Source organism: Oncorhynchus clarkii, chromosome 4, assembly GCF_045791955.1.
Source record: "Oncorhynchus clarkii lewisi isolate Uvic-CL-2024 chromosome 4, UVic_Ocla_1.0, whole genome shotgun sequence".
In the NCBI taxonomy this organism is placed as follows: domain Eukaryota; kingdom Metazoa; phylum Chordata; class Actinopteri; order Salmoniformes; family Salmonidae; genus Oncorhynchus; species Oncorhynchus clarkii.
Genome location: NC_092150.1, coordinates 40,222,255 through 40,245,266, shown reverse-complemented (window position 1 = coordinate 40,245,266; position 23,012 = coordinate 40,222,255). Strand labels below are relative to the sequence as shown.

The window sequence follows — 23,012 nt, the reverse complement described above, 5'->3', positions numbered from 1 at the left end:
CAGCGGGGAGGAGATGTTGTTGCCTACCCTCACCACCTGGGGGCGGCCCGTCAGGAAGTCCAGTACCCAGTTGCACAGGGCGGGGTCGAGACCCAGGGTCTCGAGCTTGATGACGAGCTTGGAGGGTACTATGGTGTTGAATGCCGAGCTGTAGTCGATGAACAGCATTCTCACATAGGTATTCCTCTTGTCCAGATGGGTTAGGGCAGTGTGCAGTGTGGTTGAGATTGCATCGTCTGTGGACCTATTTGGGCGGTAAGCAAATTGGAGTGGGTCTAGGGTGTCAGGTAGGGTGGAGGTGATATGGTCCTTGACTAGTCTCTCAAAGCACTTCATGATGACGGATGTGAGTGCTACGGGGCGGTAGTCATTTAGCTCAGTTACCTTAGCTTTCTTGGGAACAGGAACAATGGTGGCCCTCTTGAAGCATGTGGGAACAGCAGACTGGTATAGGGATTGATTGAATATGTCCGTAAACACACCGGCCAGCTGGTCTGCGCATGCTCTGAGGGCGCGGCTGGGGATGCCATCTGGGCCTGCAGCCTTGCGAGGGTTAACACGTTTAAATGTCTTACTCACCTCGGCTGCAGTGAAGGAGAGACCGCATGTTTTCGTTGCAGGCCGTGTCAGTGGCACTGTATTGTCCTCAAAGCGGGCAAAAAAGTTATTTAGTCTGCCTGGGAGCAAGACATCCTGGTCCGTGACTGGGCTGGGTTTCTTCCTGTAGTCCGTGATTGACTGTAGACCCTGCCACATGCCTCTTGTGTCTGAGCCGTTGAATTGAGATTCTACTTTGTCTCTGTACTGGCGCTTAGCTTGTTTGATAGCCTTGCGGAGGGAATAGCTGCACTGTTTGTATTCGGTCATGTTACCAGACACCTTGCCCTGATTAAAAGCAGTGGTTCGCGCTTTCAGTTTCACACGAATGCTGCCATCAATCCACGGTTTCTGGTTAGGGAATGTTTTAATCGTTGCTATGGGAACGACATCTTCAACGCACGTTCTAATGAACTCGCACACCGAATCAGCGTATTCGTCAATGTTGTTATCTGACGCAATACGAAACATCTCCCAGTCCACGTGATGGAAGCAGTCTTGGAGTGTGGAGTCAGCTTGGTCGGACCAGCGTTGGACAGACCTCAGCGTGGGAGCCTCTTGTTTTAGTTTCTGTCTGTAGGCAGGGATCAACAAAATGGAGTCGTGGTCAGCTTTTCCGAAAGGGGGGCGGGGCAGGGCCTTATATGCGTCGCGGAAGTTAGAGTAACAATGGTCCAAGGTCTTTCCTCCCCTGGTTGCGCAATCGATATGCTGATAAAATTTGGGGAGTCTTGTTTTCAGATTAGCCTTGTTAAAATCCCCAGCTACAATGAATGCAGCCTCCGGATAAATTGTTTCCAGTTTGCAGAGAGTTAAATAAAGTTCGTTCAGAGCCATCGATGTGTCTGCTTGGGGGGGGATATATACGGCTGTGATTATGATCGAAGAGAATTCTCTTGGTAGATAATGCGGTCTACATTTGATTGTGAGGAATTCTAAATCAGGTGAACAGAAGGATTTGAGTTCCTGTATGTTTCTTTCATCGCACCATGTCACGTTAGTCATAAGGCATACGCCCCCGCCCCTCTTTTTACCAGAAAGATGTTTTTTCCTGTCTGCGCGATGCGTGGAGAAACCTGTTGGCTGCACCGCTTCGGATTGCGTCTCTCCAGTAAGCCACGTTTCCGTGAAGCAAAGAACGTTACAGTCTCTGTAAGTCATATTGTACAATTTGTGTCTCCCCTTCCCATAAGCTTCGATGAGATGGTTGCATTCAAGGCCAAGTTGTTTTTACTGATCTGTTTGACAGTGTCAGCAGAGTAGGCTACTAATTTGTGTCGTATTACGAAATATGTCGCTTGTCTCCAATCATATAGTAGAATTGCATGAATTGCAAAAAAATAAAAATAATAAATGTAGAGATGGAGAGATGGCTAAAGAAGAGACTCAAATGTGGTCTCCAGTCACAGCAGGATATGACTCTTTGGATCAACCTAAAAGTACATTTGTTTTGTAAATAAATAAAACATCTTTGTTGAAACCAAATTCAACGTTGATTCATTGCCAACTGTTATATTATTACCAAACTTATATTTCAAGTTGCAACCTATTTCTTTCAACACTCAACCTACTGTACCTTTCCTCTTTGGTTAAACCTAATACATAAAAATAAAAAATAACATTTCATGTACTTTGGATTTATCTATCCAAACGTCTTGAATTGGAACTGAAAATGATGATTGTTTCCAGGCTTTTTCTTTGCAGAAAACGTCAAATTTAGTAACCACAATATCTAAAGCATGATATGCTCCCTTAACATAGAAATATTTTCAGGCTCTTTAGTATCACATTAACCTATGCAAGTGTCATTACAGATGCTGGCCTTAAACACGTTTTCATTATTCATTACATTGAAATGATTTGGCTATCAAGGTCACCTCTCACAATCTTATTCCCTTTTCATTTCTATGCTGTTTTACACTGTCGGGTCGCTTACAGTGGCTATACTTTCCCTCTATCACTTTTTCATCTATCACAACTGTTTAAAGTACTCAGACCCCTTGACTTTTTCCACATTTTCTTATGTTTACAGCCTTATTCTAAAACTGATTACGTCGTTGTTTTTCTTCTTCTCGGCAATCTACACACGATACCTAATAATTACAAAGCAAAAAACACATTTTTAGAAATGTTTTGCTAATTTCTAAAACATTAAACTGAAATATCACATTTACTTAAGTATTCAGACCCTTTACTCGGTACTTTGTTGAAGCACTTCTGGCAGTGATTACAGCCCCGAGTCTATGACGCTACACGCTTGGCACACCTGTATTTGGGGAGTTTCTCCCATTCTTCTCTACAGATCCTCTCAAGCTCTGTCAGGTTGAATGAATGGGGAGCGTCGCTGCACAGCTATTTTCAGGTCTCTCCAGAGTTTTTCGATTGGATTTAAGGCCGGGCTCTGGCTGGGCCACTCAAAGACATTCAGAGACTTTCCCCGAAGCAACTCCTGCATTGTCTTGGCTGTGTGCTTAAGGTCGTTGTCCTGTTAGAAGGTGAACTTTGCCCCAGTCTGAGGTCCAGAGTGCTCTGAAGCAAGTTTTCATCAAGCATCTCTCTGTACTTTGCTCTGTTCATCTTTCCCTCGATCCTGACTAGTTTTCCATTCCCTGCTGCTGAAAAACATCCTCACAGAATGATGCGGCCACCACCGTAGGGATGGCTCCAGGTTTCCTCCAGACGCTATGATTGGCATTCAGGCCAAAGAGTTCAATCTTGGTTTCATCAGACCGGAGAATCTTGTTTCTCATGGTCAGAGAGTCCTTTAGGTACCTTTTTGGCAAACTCCAAGCGGGCTGTTATGTGCCTTTTACTGAGGAGTGGCTTCCATCTGGCCACTCTACCATAAAGGCCTGATTGAGGAGTCTTGGTGGCTCCAAACGTCTTCCATTTAAGAGTGATGGAGGCCACTGTGTTCATGGCTTGGTTTTTGCTCTGACATGCACTGTCAACTGTGGGACCTTATATAGACAGGTGTGCGTCTTTCCAAATCATGTCCAATCAATTGAATTTACCACAGGTAGACGAAAATTAAGTTGTAGAAACATCTCAAGGATGATCAATGGGAAACAGAATGCACCTGAGCTCAATTTCGAGTCTCATAGCGAAGGGTCTGAAGACTTATGTAAATATGGTATTTCTGATGTTTATTTTTAATACATTTGAAAACCTGTTTTCACTTTGTCATTATGGGGTATTGTGTGTAGATTGATGAGGGGAAAAAAACAATTGAATCAATTTTAGAATAGGTCTGCAATGTAACAAAATGTGGAAATAGTCAATGTATATACGGTTATTGGAGTGAAAAATAAGGTTGATTATTACATCTTAGAAATATTTAATGGAGGGTGCTGGTGATCATTGATTTACTGTCTGGTGGGGTCTGTCTGTCTGTCTGATCCTGGCTCAACCTGCAGAAATGGGCCTTTGATCTATCATTTAAGAGATGTGTTGTCTTAGCTGCATGCATATCACTGGGCACATGGTCAGACTCACAGCTGAAGATCTATCTCCTTATTCCTCCATTGGAATGTGGATCATTCTGTGTTCCGTCCAGTAAAAATTCAATTTTTGGAGGTAGAGTGTTGTGTTAGCTGTTATTTCAAATTGAAATAGTTAGCTGTTGTTGGCACATTAATACACCATAGTATGCACACATGTGGTCTTTAGTTCCCGCATTAAAAACAATGGATGTGTACCAAATACAGGAGTATTGACTAGCAGAAATGCCTGGGAAAATCTTTAATTATTATTATTATTTTTTTTAATGTATGTTTGTGCTGCCCCCCCCCCCCCCCCCCCACACACACACACACACACACTGCCCAGTTTCCACCCCCACTCCAGTTCTTTCTTCCAAAATGCTGCACCCCGATCCCCTCCCGCTCTCGCCCCCCCCCCCCCCCCCCCCCTCTCTTTTCCCACTTCCAAATTGGAGCACTGTCGTTAATTACAGCTGCTAATTGAGCACATCCATATGTTAAATTATACATGGATACAGTCTGAGAAGGTCATTATTAGATTTATAAAGCCCTCTGAAGAAAGTTTACCAGCTTTTAATTGATCATAATATGGAATCAGGCTTGTTTTAGGCACACAGGCCCTCCTGCTGCTCCTAGCTGGTTGGGAAGGGGGATGGTGGTTTATACTTGTGAATGAATGGAGAGACTAATCAGGGGAGTGGAAACAATGGGGCCGAAAATAGAGTGAGGCTGGAGCTTTCATGTTAATCACGGAGTTCACCCATCTAAAGGGCTTGGTTTGCTGTACACCCATATGTGTGTGTGCGTGTTGTGTTTCTTTTGGCGTGGCTTGTCTGAATCGTATAGCGGAGCGTGTCTCTCTGTCGCCAGGTGATGAGTCAGGCTCACCCAGGGTCAACAATAATGACTCGTGCTGAAGTTGGAACGACGATCACCACAGAAATCAGGCCCAATTCATCAGTGCTCCGCGGGCGGTTTGTCTCAGGGACTTCGAGGGGAGCGATATGTTTTGTCATTTATTTATACAGAAGATGAGTCGACGTTACAGGGATATTGTTACATGTGAAATGTTGCCCCACAATGGTTATGTGTGCCTGCTTTTCTCACATAAGTATATACACACACACACACACACAACGACACACAGTACATTACCTTTCACTCCCTGCCATACCACAGCAGCTTAGGTCTTAGCGTACACTCTTAGAAAAAAGGGTTCCAGAAAGATCCGCGGCTGTCCCCATAGGACGTTCAAGACTCAATCATGGACACTTACTGAGTTGTGGCTGCTTTGCGTGATGTATTGTTGTCTCTACCTTCTTGCCCTTTGTGCTGTTGTCTGTGCCCAATAATGTTTGTAACATGTTTTGTGCTGCTACATGTTGTGCTGCTACCATGTTGTGCTGCTACCATGTTGTGCTGCTACCATGTTGTGCTGCTACCATGTTGTGCTGCTACCATGTTGTGCTGCTACCATGTTGTGCTGCTACATGTTGTGCTGCTGCATGTTGTGCTGCTACCATGTTGTGCTGCTACCATGTTGTGCTGCTACATGTTGTGCTGCTACCATGTTGTGCTGCTACCATGTTGTGCTGCTACCATGTTGTGCTGCTATCATGTTGTGCTGCTACCATGTTGTGTCGTCATGTGTTGCTGCCGTGCTATGTTGTTGTCTTAGGTCTCTTTATGTAGTGTTGTCTCACTTGTCGTGATGTGGGTTTTTGTCCTATTTTTTTATTTAATTTATTTATATTTTTAATGCCATGCACTTTCACCGCAGGGTGGCCTTTCTGCCTTTTGGTAGGCCGTCATTGTAAATAAGAATTTGTTCTTAACTGACTTGCCTAGTTAAATAAAGGTTCAAATTAACAATAGGAGAACCCTTTTTGGTTCCAGGTAGAACCCTTTTTATATCCAGGTAGAAATGTTTTAGGTTTCATGTAGAACCCTCCGTGGAAAGGGTTATACATGGAACCCAAAAGGGTTCTACCTGGAACCAAAAGGGGTTCTTCAAAGGGTGCTCCTACGGGGACAGCCGAAGAACCTTTTTGGTGCTAGACAGTACCTTTTTTTTAAAGAGTCTAGCAGGCACTGTGGTCCTGAGGGAGCTCTTAGCTAGCTGTGGTCTGAACATCGCAAGAACACACTGCCACAAATACACTCTTACTATAGCTACATACATACGGCAAGTCAGATACCTAATGTCACCATTCTGTTAAAGTAAGCTACTTGCTGTGCCTGGCCATAAAATCCAAAGGGAGTTGTGTATATGTAGCCTGTTACGCAGGCTTAGTTAGAGGTCACGGGCTTCCCAGTCTAATCTGAGTATGTAAGACCTTCCTCTTTCTCTCTGCTCTGCCCATGGCAGGTTGTGGACTGGAAGGAATCCCCTCCACTCTCAGCTGCAGCATGGAGCACTGTGGAGCTTGTTCAATCAATGGGCTGTATGTCAGGGCTGGAGTGGAGGAAGCAGTGGTGGTGTAGCCCGTGGCAGTGTGGTTGGATCAGTCAGCCCTGGCCTATACTGTAGCGTCACTCTGTGTTCTACAGGCCTGGGAAAGAGAGTCAAGGGAGGCCCAGGGGACCTGTTGCTCTTTTCACATCAGTCACACTGTGTTGCACACCTGCACTGGGATCGATGTCGTAGTGAGGAGAGGAGCTGTTTGTGTGTGTGTGTGTGTGTGGGGGGGGGGGGGGGGGGGGGGGGTGAATAAACACACACCTTGATATTCTCACTTATCCAGACTGCGCTAAAATAACTTTAGCCTCCATCCCATTATTTGATAACGTATCAAGAGAGCTTGGGAGAGTCCACCCACCTTTATAAATTACAGAGGAAGAGCCGCGCTTTGTGTGTGTGTGTGTGTGTGTGTGTGTGTGTGTGTGTGTGTGTGTTTGTTTGTTTGTTTGTTTGTATCCCAAACTGCTCAACTTGGTTTAGGATCCAGACTATTATAATGCCCTTCATTTATAATCCTTTCAGACTGGGCCTGGGACTGTGTCGGTGTAATGGGATGTGGGCACGGAACACACACACACACACACACACACACAGTCGCTCCTTTCCTCAAGTCAGTGCAGTTGTTTCAGACTTTAGTGGTTTCCTGACTTCTGGGAACATTAGCCCATGTTCTGTTCCCCTCTAAGCACCTCTCTCCCTTTCACACCAATGCCCTGTCCCAGAACAGATGGAACTGCAGCTGGGAGGTTGTCCGACCCAAACCTAAAACACTGTCAGCTTCCCCACAGGGCCTGCAGAACACATCAGAGAGAGGGCTGAAGGAATGAAGGGAGAGAGAGAGAATGGGAGAAAGATGCAGTTGAGATTTGAATGTCTATTAATCTAATTATTATATGATTTAATGTATTCATAGATTTACTGTCCGGCGGTTTTCGAAGGAAACTCAATTAATTTCCAGCAACATGCGCGGAGTGGAAATATCGATGGGAATTAGCCCCAGACAGGCACTGAACATCGAGTGACGGGAGAAGCGTTTGGGATCTTGTACCCGTCTGACAGTTTGCTCTCTAATGCCTTCCACGTTTTAAAAAGGTTGGAATAATCCCGCCAGGAGACAGCAACCTGGCATGGCTTTATCCTGTACATTCCCATGGGTTATCTACCCATCAGGCCTAGCAGTGGAAGAGTAGAGGTACCCCTGGGTGGATGCCACTCATGTTATCCATCGTTGTTTCTCTGTTTCCTGGTGATATTCTGCTATTTCCTTCTGAGCTGCCATTTACCTAGGCTCCCCCAGGCTTTCCTTCTAGACAGACAGGCAGAGAGACCGACTGCACTGAGACACCCTGAGATTAGCCTGTTCTTTACTCCAGTAGAGCAGACATCCTACATGTCTCTCGGGGGGGGGGGGTTACTGCAGCATCGGTTCATTTCAAAACCAACCGCCAATTTCAATAGCATTTGATAAGACCGTCACTGATTTGGAATTCATCTTAAAAACCCTATCTTATCCTGTCGTGTGATCCCCTCATGCCATGTCACTTCCTACCGACTCCCCTCTCTTGGAAAGGTAAAGACTTAAAGGCCCAGTGCAGTCAACACTTTTGTTGACTCTATTTCCACACTATTTCCACACAACACTCTATCTATTTCCATACTGTGAGGTGGGAATAACGATTGTAAAATGTATGATAATGCTAATGATAATGTGAGCGCTGTTTGAAAAGACCCCCTAAAACTGCAGCCTGTTTTGAGTTTTGGCCTGCCTGGTGACATCACAGTAAAGCGGTAAATGAGTTACTAGACCAATAAGGAAGAGAGTTCCAAACCTCTGCCAATAACCTCCCCACTCAGACCACTCCCAGAGTGTCCTAGAAAAATGATTGCTTGCTCGAAATTGCTCTTTGCTAAGAAGTTATTTGTTACTTTTTGACCACTTTAATTGAAAACAATCACAGTAAGCTTTGTTACCCACGAATGATTTGATATTGCATTGGACCTTTAATAGATCTACTCTGATTCTCTTCTCACTGATTGTTTTCTATTTTATCGTATTGAGGAATCTTGAGGTATCTTGTACAGTAGGTCTACCATCTCGAGAGTCTGAGTCTGCCTGTCTGCCTGCCTGTCTGCCTGCTTGTCTGCCTGCCTGCCTGCCTGCCTGCCTGCCTGCCTGCCTGCCTCCGTCTCTGTCTGTGAGCTCCAGCCTAATGTAGTCAAACCACTGATAAACTCTCTCCCTGGTACCCTAGAGAACGGATGACTGACGTCCACACACACACACACACACACACACACACACACACACACACACACAAAGCCTGTCTTTCAGATACTGTAAACAGGCCCCTCTGGCCCTCCTGTCAGCAGTTCACATGTGCATGGCTACATCAGTAACATCTGTATCCCTCCTCTTCCATCCCCCAACCCAAAGCTCCAGTCTTCAGCCCACTAAGTGAGCTGGCTGACATCTCCGATGAGGGGAGCTGTACATCATCGATGTGTTTTGTTACAGATACAGACTTTTGTTTTTTGTTGTTGTCCCAAATGGCACCCTATTCCCTATATCGTGCACTACTTTTGACCAAAGTAGTACACTTTATAGGGAATAGGGAGCCATTTGGGTGGCTAAACAGGGGGTCCCCCCCAGGGGACACATCTCTCTGATCCAAACTGCTTTAATGATATTAAGGTGACTCATAGCTTTTGCAAAACAATGGCTCAATACACCGGGCCGTATCGAGAGGCCGCTCTTGACAATATAATTATTCCTCAGGATATGATAATGCGGGGGGTAGTGGTGTTTGTGGGTACGCCTGTGCGTGCGTTTGCGCACATGTGGTTGTGGGCAATGTGTTTATTTTTTTATTTTTTTCTCCATTGGGTTCCAAGGTCTCTCCCTAACACAAGGTCAATGTGATCAGTCTTATCTTCATATCCATCTATTACCTGTCCAGCACTAGGCCAGCGGGTGAATATATTAGCCTGAGGTGGAAGACAGTCTTTCCCCTCTAGGGCCTGTGTCGCCTCTGCTCTCTCTTTTCTCTCTCCGATACCCTCTCTTCTGCTCCCCCATTGTATCCCATCCTACGGGTTTAAATCTCTCTGACCTCTTTACTGATCCTATGTGGGGATGGCCCTGGTCTGGGAGTGGAGCGGAGGTACAGTACCTGGATCTCATCAGAGATATATGATATGACATTAGGGCCATATGCCACACCGTTTCGGGTGAGTGGGTGGTTGTGTGTTTCTGTTACTATGGCTGCGTTTAGACAGGCAACCCAATTCGGATTTTTTTTTCACTAATTGGTCTTGATCAGAACAGCTATTTTTTGCCAATAACTATGTGCATCACATGATGTTCCTGATTGGCTAATAAAAGCCACATTCCCTACTGGAGTTCCAGTCGCACCCTGGTCTCTCAGACAGATCTGATCTCAGACAGATCTGATCTCAGACAGTCAGAATCCAGTCAGGTTCCAGTGTCTTAGCAGACGGTTGTCCCACTAACTATCCCCATTGGGAGCCAAGCTCAGACAATAATCTCCCGCCACCACTGTTTACAGCAAACATAACCCTTCTGACCCAGCTCTCTACTGGCTAGAGAAAGAGCTTTTCATCTATTCTCTTCAGCTCAGCTCAAGGTGGTTTTATCAGAGAGTGAGGATTTATCAGAGAGTGAGATGCGACTGTAAAGCCAGTATATAATATGATACTAGGTATAAGAGAGGCGTTCATAGAGTTGTTCTTGCATCCACAGTGTTTACATTTCCCTTCATTTATCTGTACATTTTTTTATTTTTTTTGAATTTTTCCCCCTTTTTCTCCCCAATTTCGTGGTATCCAATTGTTGTAGTAGCTACTATCTTGTCTCATCGCTACAACTCCCGTACGGGCTCGGGAGAGACGAAGGTTGAAAGTCATGCGTCCTCCGATACACAACCCAACCACTGCTTCTTAACACAGCACGCATCCAACCCGGAAGCCAGCCGCACCAATGCGCCGGAGGAAACACTGTGCACCTGGCCACCTTGGTTAGCGCACACTGCGCCCAGCCCGCCACAGGAGTCGCTGGTGCGCGATGAGACAAGGACACCCCTACCGACCAAGCCCTCCCTAACCCGGGCGACGCTAGGCCAATTGTGCGTCGCCCCACGGACCTCCCGGTCGCGGCCGGTTACGACAGAGCCTCGGGGCGAACCCAGGGACTCTGATGGCACAGCTGGCGCTGCAGTACAGCGCCCTTAACCACTGCGCCACCCGGAGGCCATTATCTGTACATTTTAAAACGCTCAATCAAAGATTTAAAATCTCTTCTTGCTCAACTGTCAGTCAATAAACAGACAGGAGGAGGGAAGGAGGGAGGGAGGGAGGGGGGGCTGGTAAACACCTGAACCTCTAATTGCCTCTTGTCTATTTGTTTACTTAATTACTCTGATCGGAGTGGAGATCATTAGTATACAGCCGCAAAGTTAGCGGCAAATACAATTGGCTCTTATTATAATTAGCCCCAGTGGCACAGTGCGTGGGAGCTGGTGTTAGGGAGAGAATGAAGTGGTAGGAGGATGACACACACACACACACACACACACACACACACACACACACACACACACACACACTGGGAAGTGAAGTGCTACTGCAGGACAAGAATGCCCTTTTCCCCACAACACATAAATCATAGGGAGTCAGTCCGGTGTGGAAACTTTTGGGGACGGCTGGAGTATTTCATTGTGGATGTTACAACCCAAACTCCACCGAGCCTGGGCAGGTGAAAAGGCTAAAGTGGCGTTTTACCATCAGCCGTGAACAACACCCAGTCAGCAGTGTGTGTGTGTCCTACAGTGCGTGGTAAGTGTAAGTCTGTCGATTGAAGATTACGCCACCTGCATCCGTTTTAGCATTAGTTGTGTAACTCCGCACTTTACGCGCATGTCTTAACATGACTGCCTGTGTGTGAGTGGTTTGGCACTATGCCAGTATGGGTGTGCCTCTGTGAGTGAACGTTTGTCTGCGTGCATTCGTCCATGCCTGCGTGTGTATGTGTTTAACCTTGTGTGTGTGTATAGATTCCCTCATTGCAGTGTGTCCACACAGCGTTATATAGCGATCCTCTACATAAAAAAACACCATTGAACTCAATTGTTCCACAGCTCCTCGGGCCAGTTATCCCTTTTGCTTAGCTGACCCTATTAAGGCAGGGCCAGCCGCTTACTACTGCATACTAACAGTAATTTAGTCTGTGCTGCCACTACACAGAGCCAAGGCCAAGCATGAGGCCACCTTGTCCCGGACCTGCTGTTTTGGACTCTCTCTCTCTACCGCACCTGCTGTCTCTAACTCTGAATGATCTACTATGAAAAGCCAACTGACATTTACCCCTGAGGTGCTGACCTGTTGCACCCTCGACAACCACTGTGATTATTATTATTTGACCCTGCTGGTCATCTATGAACGTTTGAACATCTTGGCCATGTTCTGTTATAATCTCCACCTGGCACAGCCAGAAGAGGACTGGCCATCTCTCATAGCCTGGTTCCTCTCTAGGTTTCTTCCTAGGTTCCTGCCTTTCTAAGGAGTTGTTCCTAGCCACCTTGCTTCTACATTGCTTGCTGTTTGGGGGTTTTAGGCTCAGTTTCTGTATACAGCACTGTGTGACATCAGCTGATGTAAGAAGGGCTTTATAAATACATGTGATTGATTGATTGACTGGGCAGCCAGGAAATCGTTGAGGTTAGAGGTAGTCACAGAGAGGTTATAGAGACTCCCTTCAGAGCCTGTCTGTCTGTCTCTCTCTCTATCAGACACATACAGTATAGTACAGAACCTAGCTCTCTTTAGCACGGATGTATGTGTTCTGTGTTCCCTAGAGGCTCCATGGCTGGTGGTGTAGTTCAGACCAGGCGCCCAGACTGTGATTGCGTTTCTCATCTCTTTTCTCATACTCTGTACGGTATGCGATCTTACAGCTAACCCTTTTGCCTCCCACTCTCATTATGTTACGCAATCTGTTCGAATATTTCTTCCTTCTTACTGGTCCGCCCATTTAGAGCTGTTGCGTGAAAGATCATGGTTTCCTCTTTTTATTTTTTATTATCTTGCTATCCTGTCATCACATCACACTCTTTGGTGTTTAGACCTCTAACCCATCCCCCTCACTCCTCTCTGTTTTCCCTCTCCTCCCTCCAGACACCAAGGCCTGCCCCGCCAAGGACTTCCAGTGCCGCAACAGGAAATGCGTGGCGCCCGTCTTTGTGTGCGACGGCGACGACGACTGCGGGGATGGCAGTGATGAGGAGAAGTGTTCCACCCCCACCTGCGGCCCCCATGAGTTCCGCTGTAACGACTCGGAGTGCATCCCGAACCTGTGGAGCTGCGACGGGGACCCGGACTGCGGGGATAGGTCTGACGAGTCTGTGGAGCGCTGTAGTCGCCGGACGGAGCCCCAGAAGCCCCGGTGCCCCGAGGGGGAGTTCCAGTGTGGCAGTGGAGAGTGTGTCCACCTCAACTGGAAATGTGACGGAGACGCAGACTGCAAGGACAAGTCGGATGAGGCTGACTGCGGTAAGTCGTCCACTGTATCTGGGGTTGGATCACCTGGGGATGCACACAGGATGTGGCCGTACATATACAAGGCTGTGAGAAAACGATTTGCCCCCCCCCCTTCTAATTTTCTCTATTCTTGCATATTTTCGTGCATGTTTTGAATGTTATCAGATCATCAACCAAAACCTGCTATTAGATGAAGGGAATGCAGTGTTTGGTTTTCAGCAGACATAACGGGGCCCATGTCATCCAAACAGTAGACTCAAGTTTGCCGGAAAAGCGCCTGGAAGCACCTGGATGATCATAGAAGAATGTTATATGGACAAATTAGTCAAAAGTGGAACTTTTGGACGACATCGGTCCCGTTATGTCTGGCGAAAACCAAACACTGCATTCCACGGTAAGAACATCAAATAGTGATGCTTCGCTGCCTCAGGACCTGGATAACTTGTTATCATTGAAGGAGCCATGAATCCTGCTCTCTATTCTAAAGGAGAATGTCAGGCCATCTGTACGTGAGCTGACGCTGAAGCGCAGCTGGGTCATGCAGTAAGACAGTTATTCAAAACACAAGCAAGTCTACATCAGAATGGCTAAGAAGCAACACATATAAAGGGTTGGAATGGCCTGGTCAAAGTCCAAACCTAAACCCGATTGAGATGTTGTGGCAGGACCTGAAACGAGCAGCTCATGCTCGAAAACCCACAAATGTCGATGAGTTAAAGCAGTTCTGCCCGGAAGAGTGTGACAGAATTCCTTCCACAGCGATGTGAGAGACTGATGAACAACTACAAGAAACGTGTGGCTGCGGTCATTGCAGTTAAAGGTGGAACAACCAGTTATTGAGTGTAAGGGGACAATTACTTTTTCACACAGGGTCATTGGGTCTTGCATAACTTTTTTTTATTTTTTAAATGCAATCAATTAAATAGGTATCAACATTGTGTGTTATTTACTTACTCAGGTTCCCTTTATCTACTATTAGGCTTCGGTTGAGGATCTGATCATTTTGAGTGACAAAAAATATGCAAAAAGAAGAGAAAGTCTTAAAGAGGGCAAAGACTTTTCCTCTGCACTGAACGTATATAGTCTATTCTATGTAAAGGATGTACTGGAGTCTTCTGTAGGGGGTGGGGGGAGGGGGGGGGGGTATTTAGCTTAGAAAGACTTCTATGTAAAAATCACTCTGTCAATGTACAATCAATAAATATGGATGGATTTGTGAGTGAATAGGCATTTGTGTATGTGTGTGTTAGCATTTTTGCCTGTGTGTGCCTGCTTGTCTGTTTGTGTACGCAGCAGGGGGACGTTTAATGTCACGGATCTTGCCCTGGAGGCGAAACTGAGCGCTTTCTGCTAGATGGGCCAGCTGTAAAGTCAAAATTGGCTCTATTATAAAAATCCATGAACACTAACATTTGCTTTTGTATTACTTTGCGGCTGTGCTAGCTAGTGACCACTGTAGAGCTGCCTCCAGAACAAGATTCATGACGAGAAACGCTAACCAGCGTGTATGCATGGATGTTATGGTGTCAAAGCCCCGCTGAAACTTCTGTTATGGTGCCCGGTGATAATAAGCTCCACGCTGGAAACACCAGGGCAATCAGTTGAGTTGGTTGCCATGCAACAGTGTGATGATTGGTACAGTGGAGAGCCCTTGAGAGGGAGCGAGGGCATTCACAACCTGTCTCTCTCTCTCTCTCTCTCTCCCTGAGTAACACCCTGTTCTCAATCCCAGAGACCACTCAATAATAACACACAGATCATAAAGACAGGGACGGAATCAGAGCAGATCTATGCAGGGGTTTCAGACTTGTACAATTATTTTGGTGTTGGAACCTTATTAAACCTGCCTTAATAATCAAAATCAATAGCATTATCAAAACGTTATGCATTGTCCTATCATGGCTACTGTACATTTAGAAGTGATACTGCCTGGTCCAGAAACAATGTGTGTGCCGTACCCGTAGTGATGTGTTGACATGATCACTACTGTTTAGAAGCATCTGTCTTAAATCCTTTAGCAGACTATATACAGTAGATGCAGAGATGAGATGTGTGATCTGGGAGAGGGGTTCCAGTATGACAGTATTATAGTGATGTAAATGAGAAATGGAGAATCATTCATCTCTGTAGTCTGTTCCTGCCTTCCCTTTTCTTTCTCCCGGACTGCCACTGTTCATCCCGAGATTGTATTATTATTAGCTGAGCTCAGATCCCAATCACTGGACTGATACCATCAGCACGTTATGATACACTAGGATTACGCTGGTTATGCTGGATTTAACATCAAGGGGGTCTTTGTTTATGTGTGGGGAGGCTTTTTTGGCGTGTGTGTGTGCGTGCGTGCGTGCGTTTGTGTGTGCGCCTCGCATCTTGTCCTCTGGTGTAGGTTACATCTCCAAAGTGCATCCCATGAATAATTAAAGCAGCAGTTAAAGAGATGAATGGGTAAAATAAACCTTCCCCTATACTACTGCTAGTACAACACACACACACACACACACACACACACACACACACAGCACAAACAACAGAACAAAGCAGGGCAGTCCTGGGTGTGTGTTTTACCCAGACAGTGAGTAAATACCTCCCAGCTTCTCATTTCCACAGCATTTCTCTGGTGCAGAGGGAAACAGGGAGAAGGAGGAGTTGTATGTATGAGGGATTACTACTGAATTGGAATGCACTCCGTTTTGGCCCAAACCCAAGATGAAACACGCACTTTTTCCACTGGGGTAATTTCATCTCTGACAGGATACTGAGTTGGGGTTGGATCTCTAGAGAGATAGAAAGTTGGATGATGCGCTGTTGAATTCACGCAATCTGTCTGTGTGTGTGTGCGTGTGTGTGTGTGTGTGTGTGTGCGCCGTCTTTCTTTTTATCTCTCTCTCTCCTATCTCTCTCTCTCCTGCTCTCTCTCTCTCCCGCTCCCTCTCGCTCTGTGTCTGCGTGTGTGTGTGTGTGTGTGTGTGTGTGTGTGTGTGTGTGTGTGTGTGTGTGTGTGTGTGTGTGTGTGTGTGTGTGTGTGTGTGTGTGTGTGTGTGTGCGTTTGTGTGTGTGTGTTCTATCTCCCACAGCTCTGCTGACCTGCCGTCCAGATGAGTTCCAGTGTGGTGATGGATCCTGTATTCATGGCAGCAAACAGTGTAACGGGGTTCGTGACTGTCCTGACTTCAGCGATGAGGCTGGCTGTATCAACGGTGGGTTGGCCTTACTGACCGTCCCCTCTTCCCCTGTGTCTTCCTCCATGCCCAGTAGTTAGTCCCCTTACCTTCTCTCCTGGGTGTATAGTTGACAGATGTTCCACTGGTCTGAAATAACTGCTAATGTTTTCCTAATTTCCCCTCGTCATTTACCACAATATCTCGTACCCTTCTCTGTATTGTGTTGTACACTGCATGGCCAAAAGTTGCTTGTCGAACATCTCATTCCAAAATCCTGGGCATTAATATGAAGTTGCTGTAACAGCCTCCATCCACTCTTCTGGAAAGGCTTTCCACTAGATGTTGGAAGATGCCTGCGGGGACTTGCTTCCATTCAGCCGCAAGGTCATTAGTGAGGGTGGGCACTGATGTTGGGTGATTACATTTGGCGATCCAATTCATTGCAAAGTGTTTTGATGGGGTTGAGGTTAGGGCTCTGTGCAGGCCAGTCAAGTTCTTCCACACCGATCTCGACAAAGCATTTCTGTATGGACCTCGGGTTGTGCACTGTGGCATTCTCATGCTGAAACGGGAACGGGCCTTCCCCAAACTGTTGCCACAAAGTTGGAAGCACAGAATCGTCTCGAATGTCATTGTATGCTGTACCGTTAAGATTTCCCTTCAGTGGAACTAAGGGGCCAAGCCCGAACCATGAAAAACAGCCCAAGACCATTATTCCTCATCCACCAAACTTTACAGTTGGCACTATGCATTGTGGCAGGTAGCGTGCCCCTGGCGTCCGCCAAACCCAGATTTGTCCGTCAGACTGCAAGATGGTGAAGCGTGATTCATCACTCCAGAGAACGCGTTTCCACTGCCCCAATGGCGGCGAGCTTTAAACCACTCCGGCCGACTCTTGGCATTGCACATGGTGATATTGATGACAGCTTTGCACACTCTTGGAATTCTCTCAACCAGCTTCATGAGGTAAATGTAATGCATTTAAATGAATTGATTTCCTCCTTAATGTGTTTGAGCCAGTCAGTTGTGTTGTGACAAGGTACACAAGATAGCCCTATTTGGTAAAAGACCAAGTCCATATTATGGCAAGAACAGCTCAAATAAGCAAAGAGAAACAACAGTCCATCATTTCTTCAAGACATGAAGGTCAGTCAATCTGGAAAATTTCAATTTCAATACGTTTTTTCAAGTGCAGTCGCAAAAACCATCAAACGCTATGAGGAAACTGGCTCTTACGAGGACCGCCACAGGAAAGGAAGACCCAGAGTTACCTCTGCTGCAGAGGATAAGTTCATTAGAGTTACCAGTCTCAGAAATCAGCAATTGACTGCATCTCAGATTGCAGCCCAAATAAATGCTTCACAGAGTTCAAGTAACAGACACATCTCAACATTAACTGTTCGGAGGAGACTGCTTGAATCAGGCCTTCATGGTCGAATTGCTGTAAAGAAACCACTACTAAAGGACACCAATAATAAGAAGAGACTTGCTTAGGCCAAGAAACATAAGCAATGGACTTTAGATCGGTGGAAATCTGTCCTTTGGTCTGATGAGTCCAAATTTGAGATTTTTGGTTCCAACCTCTGTGTCCTTGTGAGACGCACAGTAGGTGAACGGATGATCTCTGCATGTGTGGTTCCCATCGTGAAGCATGTAGGAGGAGGTGTGAGAGTGCTTTACTGGTGACGCTGTCTGGGATTTTTTTTAGATTTCAAGGCACACTTAACCAGCATGGCTACCACAGCATTTTGCAGTGATTGGCCATCCCATCTGGTTTGCGCTTAGTTGGACTATCAACAGGACAATGGCCTAAAACACACCACCAGGCTGTGTAAGGGCAATTTGACCAAGAAGGAGAGGGATGGTGCTGCATCAGATGACAGTCACCCGACCTCAACCCAATTGAAATGGTTTGGGATGAGTTGGACCGCAGAGTGAAGGAAAAGTAGCCAACAAGTGTGGTACTGTTGAAAAAGCATTCCAGGTGACTACCTCATGAAACTGGTTGAGAGAAGATTGTGCAATGCTGTCATTTTTTTAAATGATATTATTTAACCTTTATTTAACTAGGCAAGTCAGTTAAGAACAAATTGTTATTTACAATCACGGCCTACCGGGGAACAGTGGGTAGAACGCCGGATTTTTACCTTGTCAGCTCAGGTATTCGATCCAGCAACCTGGCCCAACGCTCTAACCACTAGGCTACCTGCCACCTCTACTTTGAAGAATATCAAATATTTTGGTTTGTTTAACACATTTTTGGTTACTACATGATTCCATATGTGTTATTTCATAGTTTTATGTCATCACTGTTATTCTACAATGTAGAACATTTAGAAAAATACAGAAAAACCCTTGAATGAGTAGGTGTGTCTAAACTTTTGACTGTATATTCACATATCTTTTTAAAATATTTATGTTTTATTATCTACGGAGTTAGTTCCAGGTATATGTTGCAATTCTTCAGCCAGTCCTGGACCTGTGACCAAAAACAAGTTACATATGGACTGTACCAAAATAAATGATCTAATGACTGAAAATAGTTGCTGAAATAGCTGAATCCACTCATGTCAATGGGTATCCAAATACTTTTGTATATATAGTGTATTTTGAATTAATACACTATCATCTTCTCTACTGCAGGTACAGAGTGCTAAGCTACCAAATTATCATTGTTACTTATTTTATAACCCCACCCCCAGGCCAATAGCAGTGTCTGGAAAGCAGATTACTTATTTTATGCAATCATGCCCGAGGAATCAGAGTAGGGACACGCATTGGAAATCAAACACTTGTTGTAAGCTTTTGCAAGGTAATGATCCGTGTATTTTTCTACCCTCTGTCTTTCCCAGCCACTAAGTGTGATGGCCCCAGGAAGTTTATGTGCAAGAATGGAGAGTGTATCGACAGCAGCAAGGTGTGTGATGCCATCGAAGACTGCAAGGACTGGTCAGACGAACCTATGAAGGAGTGCGGTAAGACACACACGAATGCATTAACGCACGCCGGCACACACCCAACCCACACGCACACACCTATTAGTATCCAGTTGACATGCAGATGGTCACTCTGGTAGTAATCGGAGCTTCATTTGATCGAGGGGGAATAAATCAGGATAATTCTCAGCTCGCTCGTTACCGTCAAATACCAACTCTTCCCTTGAGGTTGTTCACGGCAAGGAAACAGGCTCAGACTACATTACCCATAAAGCACCATATGGATTAGCGCTCCACCATAGATAATACACATGCAATTTGTTTAGGCAATATTGCTGAGCAAAATTGCTGGCAACGGAGAGGGGTATGAGACACTGGAGCAATGATGAGCAATGAGCAACATGGACTTGAATAATAGATGACATATGAAGCATAGATCTTTAAAACAGAATTTCACCATTCATTTACTCATCTCCTATATCTAGTTTTAGCCAGTTGACTGCCACAGCTGTACTGAAATTAATCAGCTAACAAACAAGCAATCAAGAGGTGTTGCCCCTGCTCTGTCCATCCACCCAAACTGCTGCCAGTCAAGTTGATGGCAATGCAGACGTAAGGATAACAAGATTTAGCAAACTTCATTATCATAAGCTAGAAAAATGTGAATGGCATTAAGCTAACTAGCTAGCCAGCTAATTAAACATACAAAAAAATGAAATGTAAATGGCTAGCTGGCTAATTTAGCCAGTTTGTTCCATTGACTTTGCATGAGCTCCGGTTACCTTGCTAAACGATTAGCATGCGCCCCACCATGGATTTGTTTCGTCAGTTAAACATGAACACAATGTAACGTACCATGATCATATATTGTAGTGAGGAAACATTTGACACGTGACTGGACAACATTTCACTCCAAAACGGGAGTTCATTTTCTCTCACTTCCGCTCCAAAACGGTCGTATTGAATCCTCTGAGTCAAAACATGTTAGAAACACCTTTGGCAGCGATTACAGCTCGGGGGAAAGGTTGCAGAGGGGGGGGGGGGGGGGGTACATTTTTATGTAGAAGGACTGAGAAGCTCCGTTCTGTTGACTTTTAAAAAAGACATGCTACTCTAAAATGAATGAAAATCTCATTTTTCTGACACCATCGACAATATAATTTCCAGCTCAAGATATGAGCCCAATGACATTTGAAAATTATTTCTTAAAATATTTTTTTACTGACATCATGGGATTGTTAAGTACTAATTTCTAATTGGCTTGAACGGCATTCTAGATTATGCATTATTTCCCTATAATGCACGGCATATGTGCATGGTAAAATTCATGGCTATAGTTAATTCTTACATGTTCAATGTTTGAGCTGCTTTTGAAACCAAAAGTCAAATTGAAAACATTACTGGAATTGTTGAATTTGATTTTCATAATAGCAAACTAAGACTGATGGTTTGGTTAGCTAAAATAGCAAGTCTTGTCTGGTTACCAAGGCAACGACTTCATCTCCCAGTATCTGGTGTAAAGCAGACTGAAGCAGGTTTTCCTCTAGTATTTGGCCATGCAGATTTTTTTTTCATCCTGAAAAATTCTTTGCCGATGTCAAGCATACCCATAACATGATGCATGAAAATAGGGAGGTTACTCAGTGATGTGTTGTGTTGGATTTTCCCCAAACATAACGCTTTGCATTTAGGCCAAAAGTGTATTCCTTTCCCATTTTATTTTTTGCAGTATTACTTTAGTGCCTTGTTGCATACGGGATACGTGTTTTAGAATATTTTTATTCTGTATATTTGTATTCTTCTTTTCACCCTGTCATTTAGATAATTATTGTGGAGTCACGACAATGTTGTTGATCAATCCTCAGTTTTCTCCCATCACAGTCATTGAACTCCGTAGCTGTTTTAAAATCACCAATGGCCTCATGGTGACATCCCTGAGCAGTTACCTTCCTGTTCTGCAGCTCAGTTCAGAAGGATGACTGAATCTTTGATGTGTCTGGGTGGTTTAATACATTATCGACAGCATAATTATTCACTTGACCATGCTTAAAGAGATATTAAATATCTGATGTGTTATAGTTAAAACCTCTTTGGGCTGAGATCCCGCTAACAGGATCGATAGGACAACAACAGCCAGTGAAAGTGCAGGGCGCCAAATTCAAACAACAGAAATCTCATAATTAAAATTCCTCAAACATACAAGTATTTCACACCATTTTAAAGATACACTTCTTGTTAAACCCACCACAGTGTCCGATATCAAATAGGCTTTACGTCGAAAGCACCACAAACGATTATGTTCGATCAGAGCCAAGTCACAGAAAAACACAGACATTTTTCCAGCCAAAGAGAGGAGTCACAAAAATCTGAAATAGAGATAGAATTAATCACTAATCTTTGATGATCTTCATCAGATGACACGCATAGGACTTCATGTTACACAATACATGTATGTTTTGTTCAATAAAGTTCATATTTATATAAAAACATCTCAGTATACTTTGGCGCGTTATGTTCAGTAGTTCCAAAAACATCCAGTGATTTTGCAGAGAGCCACATCAATTTACAGAAATACTCATCATAAATGTTGATGAAAATACAAGTGTTATACATGGAACTTTAGATACACTTCTCCTTAACCTCTCTGATCTCCCAAACCCGGATCCGGTATCGTGACTACAGCCTCAAGCTCATTACCATAACGCAACGTTAACTATTCATGAAAATCGCAAATGAAATGAAATAAATATGCCATCTCGCAAGCTTAGCCTTTTGTAAACAAAACTGTCATCTCAGATTTTCAAAATATGCTTCTCAACCATAGGAAAACAATAATTTGTGTAACAGTAGCTAGCAAACAAAGGATTTAGCGTTAGCATTAGCGTTAGCATCCAGCACGCAACATTTCAACAAAAACATAAAAGCCTTCAAATAAAATAATTTACCTTTGAAGAACTTCTGATGTTTTCAATGAGGATACTCTCAGTTGGATAGCAGATGCTCAGTTTTTCCAAAAAGATTCTTTGTGTATTAGAAATAGCTCCGTTTTATACATCACATTTGGCTACCAAAAAAAACCCGAAAATTCAGTCCTCAAAACGCGAACTTTTTTCCAAATTAACTCCATAATATCGACTGAAAACATGGCAAACGTTGTTTAGAATCAATCATCAAGGTGTTTTTCACATATCTCTTCATTGATACATCGTTCTTGGACACATGCTTTCTCCCCTGAATCAAATGGTAAAGTAGAAGCAGCTGGCAATTGCGCACCGAATTCGACGCAGGACACCAGGCGGACACTTGGAAAATGTAGTCTCTTATGGTCAATCTTCCAATGATATGCCTACAAATACGTCACAATGCTGCTAAGACCTTGGGCGAACGACAGAAAGTGTAGGCTCATTCGTTGCGCAATCACAGCCATATAAGGAGAGAATGGAAAACAGAGCTTCAGAAATTCTGCTAATTCCTGGGTGATGCATCATCTTGGTTTCGCCTGTAGAATGAGTTCTGGGGCACTTACAGACAAAATCTTTGCAGATTCTGAAACTTCAGAGTGTTTTCTTTCCAAAACTGTCAAGAATATGCATAGTCGAGCATCTTTTCGTGACAAAATATCGCGCTTAAAACGGGAACGTTTTTTATCCAAAAATGAAATAGCGCCCCTAGAGATCTAAGAGGTTAATGCAACCGCTGTGTCAGATTTCAAAAAAACTTTACGGAAAAAAGCATACCATGCAATAATCTGAGTACGGCGCTCAGAGACCAAAACAACCCAAACAGGTATCCGCCATGTCCAAATACCTCCTTGTTGTTAGCG

General features: G+C 44.6%; 1 protein-coding gene across 1 annotated transcript in view; it reads left to right on the top strand.

Moving 5' to 3' along the window:
- LOC139406809 (low-density lipoprotein receptor-related protein 8-like) overlaps positions 1-23,012 on the top strand; it is a 250,373-nt gene that overhangs the window by 169,350 nt on the left and 58,011 nt on the right. Inside the window, exons 6-8 of the mRNA XM_071149860.1 lie at positions 12,730-13,104; positions 16,167-16,289; positions 19,106-19,228. Coding sequence (XP_071005961.1) covers positions 12,730-13,104; positions 16,167-16,289; positions 19,106-19,228 — 621 coding nt within the window. The remainder of the gene's footprint in view (positions 1-12,729; positions 13,105-16,166; positions 16,290-19,105; positions 19,229-23,012) is intronic.